This window comes from Tachysurus vachellii, chromosome 13, assembly GCF_030014155.1.
Source record: "Tachysurus vachellii isolate PV-2020 chromosome 13, HZAU_Pvac_v1, whole genome shotgun sequence".
NCBI classification, from domain to species: Eukaryota; Metazoa; Chordata; class Actinopteri; order Siluriformes; family Bagridae; genus Tachysurus; species Tachysurus vachellii.
The window spans coordinates 265,001-285,000 of NC_083472.1; the positions used below are offsets into that span (position 1 = coordinate 265,001).

A 20,000-nucleotide genomic window follows, 5' to 3' on the forward strand; every position below is an offset into this window, starting at 1 on the left:
TACCCCTACACAAACACACACACAGGTTTGATCGTACCAGTTGTTTTTATTCTATATGACATTTGTGAAGAATGATGAGTTCTGCTTGATGAATATAGTTTGAGAGAAAACCTGTCAAGCTTTAGGACACAGAGTCAAACTCACCTGTAGGCTCCACCCCTGGCCCGTACACCTTCACGCCGCTGGTGTTGATGGTAGGTTCCACCTGCAGGCGAATGGGGCATTTTGGGACCATGTGCCCCCCATAGTGGATGCTGATGGTGTAGGGGCCATGTGATGGGGGCGTGTAGGTGACGGAGAAGGTTCCATCATTGTTGTTGTAGATGTGAACCTCGGCTTTGGCTCCGGAGTCGGACACAATCTCCACGGTGAGCTCAGCGTCTCCGGCATGTCTGCAGTCCACAGTGAAGGATGCCACACTCCCTGCGGTGGCCCGCTCCAGTCCTGGTCCGCTCACCACCACCCGGCCCGCATCCAGTGCTGGACACACCTTTGCCACAAAGGGTGACCCGGGCACATGGACACCACCAAACAGGATGTTGATGCTGTAGTCTCCAGGCTCAGTGGGCAGGTAAGAAACAGAGCAGGTACCGTCTCCGTTGTCCTGGCACTCAATTTTCGCCTCACATGGACCCTCAACCGTCAGACCGAGCCCACCGACTCCCGCCCCCTTAGTGTCTATGGTGAATGGAGCCGGTTTACCCACAATGCCTCCCTGCAGGCCAGGACCATATGCATGCACCTGAAGAAGAACCACGAGATTCAGAAAACCTACAGAACAACAACACTTTGTATATTTCATACTGTATGTACACCAACAGTGGACATGGCTAATGGTTAGGACTCGGCTCATACCTTTGAGGGATCAGCTGGCATAACGGCCTCCACAGTGAAGGGACTCCCTTGTACAGGGTTTCCATCATAGTTAACATCCACTTTGTAGGGTCCCTCCTCAGGGGGAATGTACTTTACACTTGTTACCTCTTTGGCTCGGTCTGTCTCTAACTTGCAGGGAATCGGCCGACCAGATGGAGAGATCATCTTCACACCAACCTCGCCCTGTCCGCCAGCGCCCTGTGTGTTCACCGTGAACTCCTGATCCTTCCCAACCTCCACCTCTGAGACACACACAAACTAAAACTAAAACAAGAGGCTATGAATGATGTTATATTCAGCTAGATTTATATTTTGGCTAGAATGTTATTGATTTATTTGCATTAAGCTAACAGGAAAACAGGGAAATCACAGCTAATAAAAAGAACAAATGCATCACTTCACCAGAAGAAACATCAAGAAGGGAGTAAAAAATATCTTTTATAAACATCATTCCCTCTTCAGAAACAAAACAGCATAAAACTACTAACATAACTAATATAATGTGTAATAAACGGCAGGTAATAAAGAGGGAAACTCACGCTTTTCGAGACCTCTCACTCGGACTTTGTTCAGGTCCAACGGAGGAGCGACAGTGATGTTAAAGGGGCTTTTGGGAACCGGATCTCCTCCATATTTCACTGAGATACTCATATTACCCTGCAATAACACACACACATGATTTAATAGTGATGTTATATAAAAGCTATGTTGTTTATCCAGCTTGCAAACATTTAGCTGTCCTCTCTGTAGGTGTTTCACACTCAGTTGTCTCACCTGTTGAAGTGGTGTGTATTTTACAGTGTACGAGTAATCATGATTATCGATGATTTCGAAGTCCTTCACAGCGTTTCCTTTCTGCCCTGTGCTGAAGTGGACCTCAGGCTTCGCCTTTCCTGCCCCCTTGGTGTAAATGGTGAAGTGGGTGGGTGTGGCCACTTGCACACCTGTACAGTGACCCTGTGTTAATGCTAATTATATTCATTAACATCTTTTCTGACTGATAATGAGATTTATATTCTGTAAGAAACACTACAACTCATGTCAGGTCACCCTGCCCTTTGTACACCTTCTGACCCTTTTTGTTTTCCATTTTCCTTATATGGTTATTGCTACTGTTCTCATTAACCCATTAGCATGACTAGCCTGTTTTGTTTAGTCCAGGTCCCTCCGCTTTCACTTTTCCAGCATCGTGAGATGGTTCAACTTTCACCTTGAATGGACTGTTAGGAATTTCCTGGGAATTAAACAAAAAGAGATTAAACAGATTAAAATTTTTTTTTGCTATAATAATATCTAACTATGTTCTGCACTACGCCATGTAATATCATGTGTGCCTTTCAGGCAAACCAGCGACCACCAGCACGCCTCTCTATAGGCTCTCGGTCAAGAAGCTCACCATACCTGTGCACGCCACTATTTAAGACCCCAAGTTTCACAGTCGGCGTTCGGACATTAACAGTTAACACTTCCGTGCTCTTCCTTGAGTGTTTCTTCCATGTCTGTCTGATGTAGAGCTTCAGTCACATGATTTGGGGAACTTAGCCTCCGCGGAACAAACCCTGCTTTGTGCATTCCCGTCATCACAAGCATTTCACCTTCCCTTATTATTTGGTCATAAATTGTATTATATATATATGTTTACAGTCACAAGCTAACCCCCTGCACCTTTCCCTTATTTATATTTGCACCGTATAATAAACCTGTCCTATCATCACTCCCTATCGATCTTCTCCGGATGCCTGTCCGATTTCCTATCCACTACTCGAGTGGATAACGGGCCAGACCCGGCACCCCCTCCTCTGAGTGTAACCGGAGTCCCCCCATAACACATCATGATAATACTGAAAATATAACAGTAGATTCTTACAAATTATTACTTAACTGCATTACTTCACTTTACTGTAAAACATGTTCATATTTTTGTAATATTTTGTGTTGCTTGGCGATGAAACTAATATAATTATTTAATGGTTAAGGTCTTGAACCTGACTACAGTCTGAAAACGACTGACCCTGAAACTGAACCTGACCCTGTTGTTAGCATGTAGTTATCATGTTGTTGTGTGTTACCTTATCAGCGAAGAGCACCATGATGGTGTAGCGTCCCGGAGCAGGAGGTGTGTATTTCACAGTAAATGTGTCATTGTCGTTCTTGATGATGTCGAAGTCAATGTCTACCTCAGCAGGCCCGACCACGCCCGCCGCACACTTTATCCCGATACTCACATCACCTGAACACACATCATCTCAACATTTACAAACAGGACAACAAAAACAAAATAGTGTTTTTTAATAATTGTTAATAAATGTGCTTTTTAAAAACTCATTTATCATCTTTTATTAAAATTGTGTGTAAATAATTTTGGGGTCAAACAAACTAAAATTTCACCAGATTTATGAAAGTTTCTGATTTTTATTTGTACTCATGTGCACATCCTGATAAACACCAGACAAAGTGACTTCACAGAACAGCAGGTTAACATTTAGTCACAAACAGAACATGTTCTAAAAGGAAAAAACTCAAAATGGAAATTAAACATAATGAAAGAGCTTCAGAACACAGAGTGAGTGAAGAGTGAGATAAGTGTACACTACAGAGTGAGTAAAGAGTGAGATAAGTGTACACTACAGAGTGAGTGATGAGTGAGATAAGTGTACACTACAGAGGGAGTGAAGAGTGAGATAAGTGTACACTACAGAGTGAGTGATGAGTGAGATAAGTGTACACTACAGAGTGAGTGATGAGTGAGATAAGTGTACACTACAGAGTGAGTGATGAGTGAGATAAGTGTACACTACAGAGGGAGTGAAGAGTGAGATAAGTGTACACTACAGAGTGAGTGATGAGTGAGATAAGTGTACACTACAGAGTGAGTGATGAGTGAGATAAGTGTACACTACAGAGTGAGTGATGAGTGAGATAAGTGTACACTACAGAGTGAGTGATGAGTGAGATAAGTGTACACTACAGAGTGAGTAAAGAGTGAGATAAGTGTACACTACAGAGTGAGTGATGAGTGAGATAAGTGTACACTACAGAGTGAGTGAAGAGTGAGATAAGTGTACACTACAGAGTGAGTGATGAGTGAGATAAGTGTACACTACAGAGTGAGTGAAGAGTGAGATAAGTGTACACTACAGAGTGAGTGATGAGTGAGATAAGTGTACACTACAGAGTGAGTGAAGAGTGAGATAAGTGTACACTACAGAGTGAGTGATGAGTGAGATAAGTGTACACTACAGAGTGAGTGAAGAGTGAGATAAGTGTACACTACAGAGTGAGTGAAGAGTGAGATAAGTGTACACTACAGAGTGAGTGATGAGTGAGATAAGTGTACACTACAGAGTGAGTGAAGAGTGAGATAAGTGTACACTACAGAGTGAGTGATGAGTGAGATAAGTGTACACTACAGAGTGAGTGAAGAGTGAGATAAGTGTACACTACAGAGTGAGGGAAATAAAACACACCCTGTCCAGCTTTACTACAATCCACAGTGAAGTACGTTGGCTCGCTTGACTTCAGGCCTGTTTTCTCCACACCAGGACCATAAACCTTCACTTGATCAGGGTGACAGCCTTCACCTACAAGAACCTATACAAACATTTACACAAATATGAATTGTTAAAAGTGCTATACAAATAAATTTAATTGAATATGTGTGTGTGTGTGTGTGTGTGTGTGTGTTCGTTCTTCTCACTCTGAATGGACTGTTAGGAACATTGACTCCACCCCAGCTGATGATGATGGTGTGTTTGATTGGCTTTGTGGGAACGTACACACACACAAATGTACCGTCACCTTTATCTGTGATCTTGATGTCAATAACACACCCTTCAGCATCCTGAATCACACACACACACACACACACACACACACACACACAGAAGCAGAGTATTACGGTGCAGTTCTGTTAATCTGTCACTCAACATTGAGCTACTAAAAGGATAATCCACATAACACTCATATGACACTAAAATGTTCTCCAGCATGGAAGTTCAGAGAGGTTTTCATCTTGGTTCCTGATGTTTCTGGTAAAGTTTCTGACCTGAGCATAAATCTTCAGCTCTCCGTTTCCAGCCTGTCGTGCATCGATGGTGAACTCAGCAGATTTATTCACAATCACTCCAGAGGGCTGAAGACCAGGGCCAAATGCTTTCACCTGTGCAGAACACACACACACACACACACACACACACACACACACACACACACACACACACACACACACAAATGCATACACAGACGTGCACAAACATACACACAAACACACTTGCGTTATAATTAATCACAGAATTTATGATGAAAGTAATGTAACTGCACGATGACTGAATTAACAATGAAGTGGAAATAGAAACACGTAGAGAAATATAAAATAAAACAAAGTGATTCAGTGAAACTGTAGTGTTATAAAGTGTTTATTTCATCAGTAATAAACTGTAATAAACACTTTAATACCTTCTCAGGGAACAGGTTATTGGGAGCTGGAAAGATGTGTGCCATAAAGGGGCTGTCCTTAATGTCTTCATCATCACAGATGACGTGTACAGCATAGTCTCCTGGCTCAGTGGGCCAGTACCTCACGTCACATGACCCGTCTCCCTTATCATCACACTCGATCTTTGCCTGAGACGGACCCTCGATCGAGAACCCTACAGAGAGGAGGTGCTGCTGTCAGCTTACAGAGAGAGGACACACACACACACACACACACACGCACACACACTACTCACCCAGAGTGCCGACCTCAGTGCCGATGGCCTCAACCACAAAGTCAGCTGATTTTCCCACCACGCCCCTCTCTAACCCCGGACCCCAGGCACGCACCTTCTGTTGCCCGGGCTCCAAACCAACCTCCACCTCAAATGGGCTAACACACACACGCACACGCACACACACACAAATATTTAAGTAATATATATTCATATTACACAGAAGTAGCACAGTTCAGACCTACATTCACACTCATGATAGATGAAGTGTGTTCTGAATGTGAAATTTAATTACTTTAATTAAATGCAATTAGTCCCTGCAGAAAATATTACTTTAATATGGTTTCATTTTCTTTAGTGGTGTGTGTGTGTCTCACCTGCGGGGGATGGGCTGTCCTCCCCATGTTATTGTCACTGTGTATTTTCCTGGAACAACAGGCTTATAGCTGCATTCATACACTCCATCACTGACATCTTGCACCTTCACCTGTATCTCTGCTCCAGCTAACAAACACACACACAAACACACACACAAACACACACACAACCACAGCTCAGTCTTAAGTGCTATGTTATCATGAGGTGTGATGAAGGTAGTGTGCACTTACTAGGGCCCTTCACAGACACTTTGAGCTCTCCACTTCCTGCTCCTTTAGTGAACACTCGGAAATCTGCAACTTCTTTCACTCGGACACCTTTAGGCTGCAGTCCTCGTCCAGTAGCACGACACGCATTAGCATTGCTCGCTAAAAGAAAAGCAACTAGTGTTTAAAAATGGTGTGTAACGTGTTTATAAAATAAAAAGGAGTGTTGTGTTAGTTCTCTTCAGCTACTGAACATGAGCACAGAGAAAAGTGAGAGCTTTCTATTTTATTAAACACAGAGTTACATCACACACTCACACACTCACACACACACACACATACATACACACACATACACACACACACATGCAAGCACATACACACACAGACACACTCTCACAAGCACACACACACACACACATGCAAGCACATACACACACATACACACACACACAAGCACATACACACACTCTCACAAGCACACACACACGCACACACACACACACACACACACACACATGCAAGCACATACACTCACACACTCTCACAAGCACACACACTTACACGCACACAGACACATACGCACACACACACAAACACATTCACACAAACACACACATACATATCCCCCAATTTAGCATTTATTTTATCATGGAGCAGTAAATGTTCCTGTAGAAATTAATTATTATAGTTCTCTCTCTATTTATTTTCTCTATAAAAATTAATAATGTCCATCTCTCTCTCTCGTTCTCTCTCTCACTCGCTCTCTCGTCTGTCTCTCCCATGCTGTTTCATGTTCTGTCTCTTACTTATACTCCTGTCTCACTCTCCCTGTCTCACTCTCCCTGTCTCACTCTCCCTGTCTCACTCTCTGCAGCATTAAGCATGGTGAGCGCTGCACTAAGCACAAAGCATAGTTGGCACAGCTTGCGGGCCGGAGCAAGAGCATGTTGTGCTTGTGCTGAGCAGGGCGTAGCTCAGTCCAAACCACCTGTAGACAGGTGAGCAGCGTTACAACAAGCTTCACCTTTAGGTTTGTGTTTCCCAGGAGGTGGAGTGCGTACTGACTGTGGCTGAATGTGCAGAGGAGGAGGAGCACTAACTGGAGCTGGAACAACACACACACACACATACTAACATCACTGCAGAGGGTGAGGAACCTATTCTAATTAACCTAATTCATTCATTCATTTATTCATTTATTAATAAGTGTCTCTGCTGGTGCAGGTGCAATATGCATAAAACAATATGGCTGTCCAGAGGAGAACAGTGGGGCTTGATGTGTTTAAATAAGGGGAGGTTGGGGGATTGTGTGTGTACGGTTACTGATTGGAGTGGGGTTGTTGGTGGGTGTGGTCATGCCTATGGGCAATGATAGTAATGGTGAAGCACACACTCACCCTCAGAGACGTGCACTCTGTAGGGGCTGTGGGGAATGGGCTGCCCTGCAAAGTGCACTTCCACACTGTGTGTTCCTTCTGCAGTAGGTTTGTAGGTGCAGCGGAATACAGCATCACCTTTCTTCTCCAAAATCACCTCCACTGTTTCCTTCTGCCCCTGAGGGTCAGTAATCACCACACTGACATCACCAGTTCCTGCTCCTGACAACAGCACACACGCCACAACACCCTTTACTCATTTATTTATTTGTTCAACTATCCATTCATCTATGTATGTATTTGTGATCAGGTCTCTTACAGTGTGTATGTAAATCACCTGCAGTGTAAATGTCGAAGAAGGTGGGTTTGTGAGCAACATTCCCCATGGGCTCGAGACCAGGACCTCGCGCCTGGACTTTATTAGGATCACCGAGAGCTTTAGCCACATTCACCTGGAATGGACTCTTATCAATATTCTGTCCTGCAAACAACACCTTCACCTGGAACCATCCAGAAAAAGAAAACAATCAGTGTGTGCTCCATCAACCTCTGGATTACTTCACAATGCTGTAGATGACATCATCAAAAGTCACCAGATGACCCCCGCTGACGGGGGGAGACCAGAACACTGTCACTACACCAGCATTATTCTAAACCATCTGGCTTCATCCACATCGTGATGGGGTCATGGATGGTGTCCCAGTCAGAACAGTAAGCTTAGCTAATATCTGTGTGCTAATAACAAATTTATCTAGCATGTACCAGCCTCAACCCTCAGCCCCAAACCGTGGTACATCTCCATGGCTTTGGGAATATCTGGTATAATTTCGACTGAGCCAAAACTAAACATTAACCTTCTATAAAAAGCTTTTATTATATGAATATTTAAAAAATGGTAAAACGGTGGTGTGTGTTGTACCTTGTGAGGTCCGGCCACTTTGGGAACGTAGCTGACGGAGTATGTTCTCTTCTTGTCATTATTGGCAACAACTTTAGCCTAAAAACATGAGAATCATTTGTGTAAGTCAAGTTCATTCATATAATAAAAAAGTGGTACAGATTATCACTCTTGTGAAGTTACTATGGAAACACAAATCATACTTCTTCAGTGTGACCTTCGGGATCCTCCACATAAACGATGACTTCACCGAGCCCCGCCTCCAGAGTCTCCACCGTAAAGTGTGTTGGTTTCAGCACCATGTTTCCTTCTGGCTCAATTCCTGTTCAGTGCAGTTACATTAACAACATATATCAGAACAATTACAGAACTCTAACTACACACACGTTAATGTGTAATCAGAACCTCAGTTTAGTGTCTTGTGGCTTCAGCAGTAAGGCTTTGTTTATAAAGTAACAGCCAGATCAAAATAACAAGGAGACATGTTATTAAATGTTAGTAATATGATCAGTACAACTAGCATCTCTGAAGCTTCTACTCTAAAGAACCTGCTAATCTCAGAGGTGTGAACTCCACACAGGTGACTTTAATGATCTTGATAATAGGCTAAAGCACATCTGACTCTGAACATCAGGAACTTCCCCAGTGTAAACACTAACGTTAAGTCTCTGGATGTGGCCCATGGTGTAGATTAGGGATTTGGGCGGTGACCCACCTGGTCCGTAGGCTTTGGCCTTTTCAGGGTGCAGCTGTTTGGGTTTGACTGGAGCTCCAGGTTTCAGCTTGGCTTTAGGGAACTGAGAGAGATACGTCATGACTGAGTGCTCATCTACATCTGGGTCAACAATCTCCTCAGGGGCGATAACCTGCAGGTCAAAGGTCAAACACAGTGTTAATGACCAAATGTGTTTATGTGTGCGTGAGTGTGTGTATGTGTGTGCGTGTGTGTGTGTGTATGTGTGTGCATGAGTGTGTGTATGTGTGTGTATGCAGTCACCTGTGGCACTCCAAGCCAATCATCTGCCTGCTGCATGGCCTCTCGTGCGTTCTGCACCGGTTTATTCGGATCCCATGTCTGCCAATCCGGACACAAGCCTACACACACACACACACACACACACACACACACACACACAAATATAAATAATTTAGTAAAACAGTTATAGAGAGTGGTGATGTATAGAGAGACCGTTATAAGCAGGAGGTCATATAGTCATCATCCTTATGTCACCGACATGTTCCTGAAGTTTGTAATAAAGAGCCCTGACTGCAGGTAATGGCTCTACAGAGCAATGATAAACACACAGACTGCTGTGGAAACGTCCTGAATTAAACTCAGACATGTCCTTATTTGTGTATTGAGAAGCTACAGGAGTGTTAGAAGAGCTGAATCTTGCCCCTGTGTGTGTGTGTGTGTGTGTGTGTGTGTGTGTGTGTGTGTGTGTGTGTGTGTATTCTTGCTGTTTCTCCTCACAAGAAAACACAGCCCTGTATGGTCATGGTTGGTTGTTCTGCTAAATGTCAAACACACACAGTCACACTGAGAGAAAAACTTCATAATCCTTTCTACACCCAGGCTGCAGTGATAAATCTTATCCTACGAATCCCTAAGTGTGTGTGTGTGTTGTGTTTTGTGTGTGTTTGAGAGTGTGTGTGTCTGTGTGCGTGTGTGCGTGTGTGTGTCTGTGTGTATATGTGTGTGTGTACCTGGTGCACAGTTATCCACCAGTGCTCCGAGTGCTTTTCCGTCCCTCCAGTCCCGGTTGAAGTTGTTAATGGGAAGTTGAGGGACTTTGTTCTGGATCCAGCCGAGCAGACGCTGTTTGGGAGTGAGCTTCTTCTTTTCATCATCCTCCTCCTCATCATCCCACATGGGCATGGAGATGGAGTAGTGCAGGATCAGAGTCCAGATCAAACCCAGAATCAGTTTCAGGTTTCCATCTACGATCGCCTTACTGTCTGTAGGTCAGACACAGACAGACCAGATGAGAGAGACAGACAGGTAAGATGAGAGAGACAGACAGGTAAGATCAGAGAGACAGACAGGTAAGATCAGAGAGACAGACAGGTAAGATCAGAGAGACAGACAGGTAAGATGAGAGAGACAGACAGGTAAGATGAGAGAGACAGACAGGTAAGATCAGAGAGACAGACAGGTAAGATCAGAGAGACAGACAGGTAAGATCAGAGAGACAGACAGGTAAGATCAGAGAGACAGACAGGTAAGATCAGAGAGACAGACAGGTAAGATCAGAGAGACAGACAGGTAAGATGAGAGAGACAGACAGGTAAGATCAGAGAGACAGACAGGTAAGATCAGAGAGACAGACAGGTAAGATCAGAGAGACAGACAGGTAAGATGAGAGAGACAGACAGGTAAGATCAGAGAGACAGACAGGTAACATCAGAGAGACAGACAGGTAACATCAGAGAGACAGACAGGTAACATCAGAGAGACAGACAGGTAAGATCAGATGTAGTGTTTTTCTCGTGATTACATTGTGGTTTGTTGAATTTTACTGGATTCTGAAGTCAGAGATATTCCTCTGTAACACACTTTACCCTTTACACACACTCATAAAGAAGAAGTTATACTCCGGAATGATTTCTCTTAACAAGGCATAAAAATTACATAGTGTCTATGTGTGTGTGTGTGTGTGTGTGTGTGTGTGTGTGTGTGTGTGTGTGTGTGTGTGTGTGTGTGTGTGTAAAACTAAGACTTCATGTGATAATAGGGAAATGATTAGTACTGTGTAACCCACACTGCTGACCTTCTGCCCTCGTATACACAACAGTGACCTTCAGGACCCAGTGAGAGACCTTCACATAAACACACACTCACACACTCACACACACACACACACACACACACACACACACTCAGGCAGGTTATTTTCAGCTCGTGCTGAGTGGTGGTGAGAGAAAGAGATATTTTACCACCCATGAGTCACTCAGGAACCCCAGCCATTTGGTTCTGTGCAGACGATAAAGTGTGTGTGTGTGTGTGTGTGTGTGTGTGTGTGTGTGTGTGTGTGTGTGTGTGTGTGTGTGTGTGAGAGAGAGAGAGAGAGAGAGAGAGAGAGAGAGAGAGAGAGAGAGAGAGAGAGAGGGACTTCTAAAAACATCCACCATAAACCAGCAGCAGCTGTGTCTTCACTGTGATATTACCACTGAGTAGAGGGCAGAACTAAGGGGCAAAAACATGACACATTTACCCTAATAGACATCAGTCATTATTAGAGCTCAGTGATTATAGTGATAGTATATAATAATCTGTCACAGTTCACAAATATCACCATCACTGAATACATGCTGAAACTTTTTTCCCTTCTTCTGTTCATTCTTCTGGCCCCTCCCGCTCACATCACTCATCCATCTGACCCCGCCCCCTTAGTAAATCAATTATTTATCGGACCACGCCCCCTTGATCTGTTAGCTCACAAATTAATTCACTAAATAAACACATTTTACATCTCAGAAATATCTCATTTTTAAGATGTTTTTCTCTTAGAGTTATAGTCTGTTATTGAGGAATATTTGAGATTTTAAAACTTATAAATTAAATGCTGTATTATTATTATTAGTAGTAGTAATATACAGTCTGCATAATTACAATTCAGATCTAATCTGTAAGTATTGGCACCCCAGACAGAGTGATTGTGGAATTAGTTGTTTGTGTGTTTGTTAAAGGATTTTATATGAACAAATTCACTCCTTTAAATTCACACCTTTATATTAAGTTAAGAAGTAGTTCGTATTTAAAAAGTTAGAGCATGTATGACGTCATTAGTTTATAAACATTTCATAACATCCATAAAGACTTTCTTATATTAAAATAATTAAGTAAAAGGACCTTTGCAGGAGCAGAAGGTTACCTACCGATGGAGACGAGTTTGATTCGCTCCCGGTCGAGAAACTCCAGCGCCACGGAGACGTTCTCCAGCTTCATCTGTCTGAAGTTGGGTCTGACGTGGTGTTTGCGGTACATCTTCTTCTGGCTCAGAACCTCGAGCAAGGCGATGAGCTTCAGGCCGTCGTTCAGGTCGCGCTGCAGATCCGTCACCGTCTTGTTGATGCACTTCAGGTGCTCGTTGCACCACCTGGTGAAGGTGTTTTGCTGAATTTTCTTCCACGGCGCGTCCTCGGCCAGGTCCTTCTCGGCTGAAGGCATCTCGTCCTCCTCCTCAAAGCCGAGGTCCGTGTCGGGCCAGGTCCGGTTCTCCTCCTGCTGGCTCGTCATCGTCCCGCTGCTCTGCGCGTTTTTATACCCGAGTGCAGAGAAAGACTTGTAGCGCGCGGACGTGAACTGTGGAGTGAATAATGTTGAACTTTACACTGCAGCTAGCCGGTGTGTGTGTTTGTGTGTGTGTGTGGGTGGGTGTGTGTGTGTGTTTTAATTCTCGGGTTCTTGTTGAATGTAGTTGCTCCTTTCTAATGGGCTGAAGAAGAAGAAGAAGAGGTCTGCTACCGTGATAAATGAGAGCGTGAGAGACTCAGCGCAGCAGCACGTGTGTAATAATGTGAAGTGAACGGAGGCGCGCTTCTTTATACGGGACGGAGAGCGCGCGCCTCACCGCAGGAATGCACAAGGACACATGCATGATGATGAACACATTTCTGAAAACACACACACACACACACACACACACACACACACACACACGCGCGCGCGCGCGACAATGCACGCTATTTTTACACTCACCAAAATGGGCTGTTGGGAAACCTGTCTGTGTGTCTGTGTTCACCAAAGCAGCTGAACTTCTTCTTCTTCTTCTTCTTCTTCTTCTTCTTATTATTATTATTATTATTATTATTATTATTATTTTTATCGTATAATTGTCTCACAAATAAATCATTAGCCAATAGCTGCCACTACAACAAACAAAGCTGAATGTTCACTTGTCAGAACAATCACAGCTTTTTAATTACTTCTTACTAAATTATAATTTTACTGTAAAAAAAAAAATTAAAAGCTCAAAAAATAAAATCATTTATTTTTGAAACTTTGACACAAAGAATGCAAAGTTTATTGAGTACATTGTGAAGTTCATAATGCTTTTCTTCAGTCGTGACAAAGAAAAACATCAGCAGGTCAAAAATGTTGGGTTTTGTAAATAATTAGCTGTTAATGAGCTGAAAGTGTCGATACTGATGAACCGACTCCTGTTCACATCAACATCTCTTTAATAAAACATTTCTCCATCTGAACTGAAGCTGAGCTTAAAAGATAATCAGCTTTTTCATTTAAATTGTATTATTGCATTTTAAATTAATGTAAAACTAATTTGTCATTTCTATTAAAAAAAAACTTAATATAAACCTTCTGAGCTCATAAAGTCCCTAAAAATAAAACCTGAGTGTGTTACAGGAGAAATCTCTTCATTTTACATCACAGAATAAATAAAGCATTCGGTATTAAAGTCACCGTTTACTGTCACTGACGTCAGCGCTGTTATCATACACAATGACGTCATGACGCAGAGCAGAGAATAAACGGGAGACTCCGTCAGACTGCTGAGAAAATCTCAATGTTCACTTTCAGCATGTAGAGTTATTAATAAGCACACACACACACTCACACATTCACACACTCACACACACATTCACACACACACACTCACACACACACACACACACACACACATGAACTGGACAGCAGAAATATTCCAAAGCAGTCGCAGTCTACACACTCCTGTACACACTTCTGTACACACTCCTGTACACAGTCCTATACACAGTCCTATACACACGCCTGTACACAGTCCTATACACACGCCTGTGCACACTGCTGTACACACTCCTGTACACACTCCTGTACACACTTAGGTACACACTAACCCCTACACCCCTGAGTGCTAAAGCTAATCCAAATCAGGATTTTAGTTACTGGTTTAAAATGCTGTAAATGTGTTGTAGGTGACCGTGTGTTACAAACAACAGTAAAATAACTCAGAATTAGCCGTGATCATATTTACTGACATAACAGACACTTCTTCATGTTGATGCAAAGTGGAATATTGCTTTATTTTGCTTTTTTTTTCAACCTTCTGCTGGATTTGATTTGTGTCATTTTCACCTACAAGCTACACAACACACAATGCACAAAAAATCTACATCATCACATCAATAGCTCTGACTGCGTCATCTACAACACTCGCATTTACAAATCTATGAATATTAATAATGTTAGAAACAATATTTATTACACTGTTAGATGTTCAACTGTGAATAAAACAAACAAAATAAAATATTCTTCAAATAAAAATGTGAAGCGTTTAAAAACAAAACGTCACAGAAGACGTGTGAAAAATATTAAATATAAATCTGAGTTTTATTTTCTACCTTAAAGGATCATCATATTTATTAGAGAGAAACAATTGTGATACATAAATCAGAAATAATCACATAGTTAATTTTTTTTCCTGCTGGAGATGATAATGTAGAAACTAATATTAGTGAATTAATGATTTATTTTATAAGACGATTTATAAAGACGTGTGAATGAGATGTTTATTAATGAGACGTGTTTCATCTTCACTAAGATTTAAATTCACTCATTCAGGCTTTAATCTTTTAAGAATATATAAATCTAGTATAATTTATTAATAAAGTGCTTCCGTATATCTTTCGTTCTTGAAGCTACCACACACTGCACTCAGAACTGCACTTATATTTCTGTATTAAATTGTTGGTGGATTGTTGTGGTTATAAAATTCTGGGGGACGTGTCGTTAGAGGTAATAAATCAACACACGTCTGATTGTGAGTGTGTTTTAATCGATCAGTAATAAACGTGTCTGTGTCCTGAAGGGAATTTATTTTTATTACAGAAGAGTGATGCAGTTAAAGATTTGATCTTTTTGTTGTTTTTGTATAAAACTCCATGTCGACATTAAATTGCTTGTTTGGACGTCTTTAAAGAATTTGTACTGTGTGGATGAGCACATCATTAGTGAGGCTTCATGTTTACTTCCTGTTTGTGAGCATATAGTACACTCTCCTGCGTAAACTCTATTCATGAAACAACATTCGACCGAGTCTTTGTTCTAGTGTCTGAGACGAAGTGTCAATGTTCTATTAAAAACCACCATATACACAGGACTGCTGGAGTAAATGGGTTTAGCTTCAGGCCTTTTGTTAATGCTAAAGTAAATAACTGAAAACAGATCAAACTATATAACAGATTGAGTTATACAACAGAATGATACTTAAGATAAATAGTGGAATAAATTAACATCTTCACAAAACATATAGATGATATTAGATTAAATTAGATTTCAAGCCACATATAAGTTTGGTATTAAAGACCTTTTGTACAAAAGGTTTAAATAAAGTTGCAATAATAATAATAATAATAATAATAATAATAATAATAATAATAATAATAATAATAACATTTGGTCAAACATCTCAAAGCCCAAAGTGCCCTGTTGTCATGGAGAAGGTCAAAAGGTCAAATTATCAGCTGTCTGTGGGTCAAAAGGTCCAAAATGGTACAAACATAAAGAGCTCAACACGTCCACTGTCAGCGCTCGCACATTCACAGACTCCATTTTAACTCTGAAACACAAACACAATTCCCATCATTCCATGAGTGTGTGTGAGTTTCACATCCTTCAGTGTCATCAAACATCATAAATGATTCACAATCACTCACCTCTCAGCTTCCCTTTATACTGATATCATTACTGAACATATCAGGCTAGTTAAAACAGACAGCAGGTAAGATATACAGTACAGGTGAATTCTGCAGTGTGACACTGTGAGAGTGTTAATGGTGACAGATCACAGATCACATGACTGGAACACACAGTGTCTGTGTAAGGCCCATTTGTACCTGCTGCTGTTCAGGATGCAAGCTCAGACCACCAACACCACAGAACTGCCATGATGACGATCATTCCTAAGAAAGGCAGCGAAAGAACAGCAGACTCAGTGCAGAGCTGAGAGTGTGATGAAGGGATGGGATGGGAGAGAGATGAAAAATACCAATTAAGGGATGAGTAAAGGATGAAGCAACAAAACACACACACATACACGTCTTATGAAAGCATCATGAAGGCGTTGAGGAACTGTGACTGAAATGAGAAAAAGAGACAGATACAGAGATCAACTTTTATCAGTAATTTGATGTAAATAATCGTTAATAAATCACCTACTACACTGATTCCTTCTGATGTATTCAGTTCTTTATTGATTAAAGTTTGTAAACTTTAAATAATTTAATGTTTCAACCAAAATAAGAAACATTTTGTCTGCAGTCTCAGATAATTTGGGGAGAATTTGTGATGATTGAATTTTAGGATTTGGAAGTTGGAGGTAGTCTGTGGGTGGGTGTGTGCTGAGGGTTTAAGGTTAAGTGTTTAAAAGTGTTGGGTGCTGAGTGTCAGTAGTTAAAAGATTAAGTAGTGGAGGTCAGACGGATGTTGGAGGTTAAATATTAGGCTGCCTGTGTGCTTTTTTTACATCTGTATGATTAATGCATATCCATAGGTCAGAGCCAAAACCTCACTGTCCATGAGCTGCAGCTCATATAACAAAAGAAATGATCATGATCAGGGCTAACCCTAATGCTAATCCTAATCCTAACCCTAACCCTAACCCTAACCCTCGACCCACCTGTCTCTCCTCTGAGAGTTTCTCTAGCTCCTCCCTACAGTGCAGAAGCTCCAGCTCCAGCTCAGCCCGTTCCTTCTGACTGGTCTCAAAAAGGTTCTGGAGCTCCCTCAGCTCAGTCCGCACACCGTCACACTGCCATCACAGAAAAATATACAAAACACATAATACAGATGAAAGACTGTCTGTCTGATACATTGCACCTACAGCAGATTACCTGCTCTAGTGTACCTGCTTCAACATATGCACGCCACCGTACCTGCCCCAGTATACAGTACATACCCAGGCTATCTAACCCAAGTACTCACCTTAGCATACATGCTCAAATGGACCTACCAGAGCTTGTCTACCTCAGCTTAAATACCCCCAGTTTATCCACTCCAGCATGCTTTCTCCAGTGTATCTGCTCCAGTAGGTCTATCAAGACCTGACAACTGTCTTACACTGTCTACTTGCCCTAGCCATTTTGTCCAAAGCCAGTAATCTGCTCCAGGTTCATCTGTCCTGGTCTACATTGTGTACCTTCCCCAGCCTACATACCCCAATATACTTGCCTAGATTGTCCATAACATCATACCTGCCCCAATCTATCCACCCCACTGCACCTGCCCCAGTGTATTTGCCACAGTCTCTGTACCCCAGCATACCTGCCTCTGCAGTTGTTCTGCTCTCTCTTCAGCTTCTTTGAGCTGCTCTTTCAGAGAGAGAGTCTCTGAGAACCCTGAGCTCAAACTTGTGGGTGTGAGCAGTTTTCCATCAAAGGAAATATTCTTCTGAATACAGACGTCCACAAATCTGCTTGTAGAAGCTGATCCCCCGATTACTTTTGTCTGAATGCCTCCATCCTCCTTCTCTTTAACTTCAACACCACCTGAACTTCTGAAAATAGGAAAAAGCTTATTACAACATGGATAACAGCTTGAGTTACACAGGTGGGTCTGTGAGTGGGTTTTTTTTACCTGGTCACCTGCAGCACCTGTAGTCTCTCTGTCAGTTTACTGTTGGCCTCCTTTAAGGTCTCACACTCCGTCTTTAAAGTGACAAGCTTCTCCTTCAGCTGTTCCACATCACCTGACAAAACAATCATACATTTATTCACTTACGTAATAATCAGTGAGTCACTTAACGATTTAGTCACCTGGACCAACACCAGGTAGTTTTTTGTTACACAAATCTTAGAATTAGCCATTTTCAGATTAAATCGTCCATCCATCAGACCACTTTTAGAAGGTCTGAGCTGAATTTTGACTGTATAGTATACAACTACAAATACATCTTTGCCTGCATGCCACACTGGGCAACCAGTCCAATAAAACATGTTGCTGTACAGGAACAGATGATAATCTGCACAGTTTGTGTAGACAAAAACAAGCTGCTGTTGTCTGAGATACTGACACACTCCTGGAGTCAGACTCACTGCTGTGTTAAAGAGTTTGGTTAACAGAGAGGGCCCTAAACTGCTCCGGGGTAACAAAGAGTTAAATGGAAGTCACTCTTGATTAATGCCGTAAATGTAAATGTCACTCAATCAGCTCTAAGGTTCTGCCGGTGTGAAGAGCTTTAAAGTGAGCGATTAGTTAGTTAAAGAATATGAGTCATGATCTAAAGTCTGATCCTCATCAATCTCACACAGCATTTCAGCAGGCTTCAGTTTATTAGAAATCTGTTTGACCTTTAACCTAAAAGACCAAAAAAGGAAGTCTGAAGAGGGTGAAACTAAAGTCTATCACATTAAATTGTGAAGCGAATCAGAACCCATTCTGGCTTCAGAACGAAGGATGGATTCCTTTTGAACGAAGCTGACACTTCTCCAGGTTCCTCAGTGTGTTATGTCATGTTCTCATTAATACAGTGACATCACATTCTCGGCATCCTAAACACATGCACGCACGCACACACACACACACACACACACACACACACAGTAATGCCAGTGTCTTCCTCCTCTTATTAAAAGCGTCATGATTTATGTCTCTGGCTACAGGACGCTAAGCATGAGGTCGAGTTTGGAGATGATGTCAACAGCTTGTGTGTTTATTTCACGGTGATATCAGCACACACATCGGTGTGTGAGGAACACATGCTGTTTAAGAAATAAAATAAACAGAGAGACAAATGAATGCTTAGTCTTGTGATTTCTCATTGACACATGATCCATTTGAACTCTTAGCTCCTCACAAAGTCACCATCATCACTATTATACAGCCAGAGGAATGCTCAGTCCTGATTGGCTGAAGCTGCTCATAAATTTGTTGTCAGGCACTGTAAGAGTAGATCCTAAGGCAGAGAAGGGTATGGCAGGGTGGGGCAGGGTGGGGCAGGGCGGGGCAGGGGCGGGGCAGGGCGGTGCCTCACAAGGGAGGTTAACCAAATTAGATAATAGAAAGCTGATTTTTGAGAGGAAGTGAAACATGTACAAATATAACTTCTCTGTTTCGTTCTTTATTCTCTAAATAAAATTTTCTCTCTCCTCCTACTCCTCTTCCTCCCCTCTATTTCTCTCTTCATCCCTTCTCCTCACCCTCTCTCCTCCTTTCTTCATCTCTCCTCTGACTCTTCATCGCAATCTCAGCTCTCAGTGTGATGGTCTCAAGCTCATACTCCTCTGCTGCCTGCTGGAGAGTCAGCACCTCCTCCTGCAGCTCCACTCTCTGCTGCTCCACTCCCTCCATCTCCTGCTGGACTAAACACACCTGGGCTGGAAAGAGAGAGAGAGAGAGAGAGAGAGAGAGAGAGAGAGAGAGAGAGAGAGAGAGAGAGAAAGAAAGAAAGAAAGAAAGAGAGGGAGAGAGAGAGAGAGAGAGAGAGAGAGAGAAAGAGAGAGAGAGAGAGAGAACTGTAAACCTGAAGCAACAGAAACTCTATAAACAATATGACATACAACAAATTTAACATGTAATTTCTACTCAGTCCATTAAAGACAGGTATTGTTACCCTGT

At 42.2% G+C, this 20,000-nt stretch overlaps 2 protein-coding genes across 11 annotated transcripts in view; both read right to left on the reverse strand.

The window, feature by feature from the left end:
* Window positions 1-12,961, reverse strand: part of LOC132856426 (filamin-C-like) — a 32,556-nt gene extending 19,595 nt beyond the window's left edge. Inside the window, exons 1-23 of one of the 2 annotated variants that reach the window (XM_060886037.1) lie at window positions 12,326-12,961; window positions 10,154-10,405; window positions 9,444-9,541; window positions 9,162-9,312; window positions 8,650-8,768; window positions 8,468-8,545; window positions 7,886-8,048; window positions 7,570-7,770; window positions 7,197-7,277; window positions 6,194-6,331; window positions 5,963-6,089; window positions 5,607-5,743; window positions 5,332-5,525; window positions 4,922-5,035; window positions 4,574-4,717; window positions 4,344-4,467; window positions 2,946-3,106; window positions 2,020-2,110; window positions 1,651-1,820; window positions 1,416-1,533; window positions 856-1,118; window positions 145-742; window positions 1-5 (exon numbers count right to left, since the gene is read on the reverse strand). The exon at window positions 1-5 is cut by the window's left edge and continues 169 nt beyond it. In XM_060886037.1, coding sequence (XP_060742020.1) covers window positions 1-5; window positions 145-742; window positions 856-1,118; window positions 1,416-1,533; window positions 1,651-1,820; window positions 2,020-2,110; window positions 2,946-3,106; window positions 4,344-4,467; window positions 4,574-4,717; window positions 4,922-5,035; window positions 5,332-5,525; window positions 5,607-5,743; window positions 5,963-6,089; window positions 6,194-6,331; window positions 7,197-7,277; window positions 7,570-7,770; window positions 7,886-8,048; window positions 8,468-8,545; window positions 8,650-8,768; window positions 9,162-9,312; window positions 9,444-9,541; window positions 10,154-10,405; window positions 12,326-12,686 — 3,888 coding nt within the window. In that variant the 5' untranslated portion in view covers window positions 12,687-12,961. The remainder of the gene's footprint in view (window positions 6-144; window positions 743-855; window positions 1,119-1,415; window positions 1,534-1,650; window positions 1,821-2,019; window positions 2,111-2,945; window positions 3,107-4,343; window positions 4,468-4,573; window positions 4,718-4,921; window positions 5,036-5,331; window positions 5,526-5,606; window positions 5,744-5,962; window positions 6,090-6,193; window positions 6,332-7,196; window positions 7,278-7,569; window positions 7,771-7,885; window positions 8,049-8,467; window positions 8,546-8,649; window positions 8,769-9,161; window positions 9,313-9,443; window positions 9,542-10,153; window positions 10,406-12,325) is intronic. The other variant, XM_060886038.1, reaches the window with a different exon arrangement.
* Window positions 12,962-14,436: 1,475 nt separating this feature from the next.
* LOC132856111 (coiled-coil domain-containing protein 136-like) overlaps window positions 14,437-20,000 on the reverse strand; it is a 14,727-nt gene continuing 9,163 nt past the window's right edge. For 7 of the 9 annotated variants that reach the window (XM_060885541.1, XM_060885546.1, XM_060885540.1 and 4 more), the window contains 7 exons: window positions 19,996-20,000; window positions 19,583-19,759; window positions 18,021-18,132; window positions 17,709-17,940; window positions 17,065-17,196; window positions 16,283-16,388; window positions 14,437-16,005 (listed from right to left, as the gene is read on the reverse strand). The exon at window positions 19,996-20,000 is cut by the window's right edge and continues 70 nt beyond it. In XM_060885541.1, the coding sequence (XP_060741524.1) occupies window positions 16,293-16,388; window positions 17,065-17,196; window positions 17,709-17,940; window positions 18,021-18,132; window positions 19,583-19,759; window positions 19,996-20,000 (754 nt within the window). In that variant the 3' untranslated portion in view covers window positions 14,437-16,005; window positions 16,283-16,292. Of the gene's footprint in view, window positions 16,006-16,282; window positions 16,389-16,482; window positions 16,524-17,064; window positions 17,197-17,708; window positions 17,941-18,020; window positions 18,133-19,582; window positions 19,760-19,995 lie in introns of all 9 variants that reach the window. The other 2 variants (XM_060885542.1, XM_060885543.1) reach the window with 2 other exon arrangements.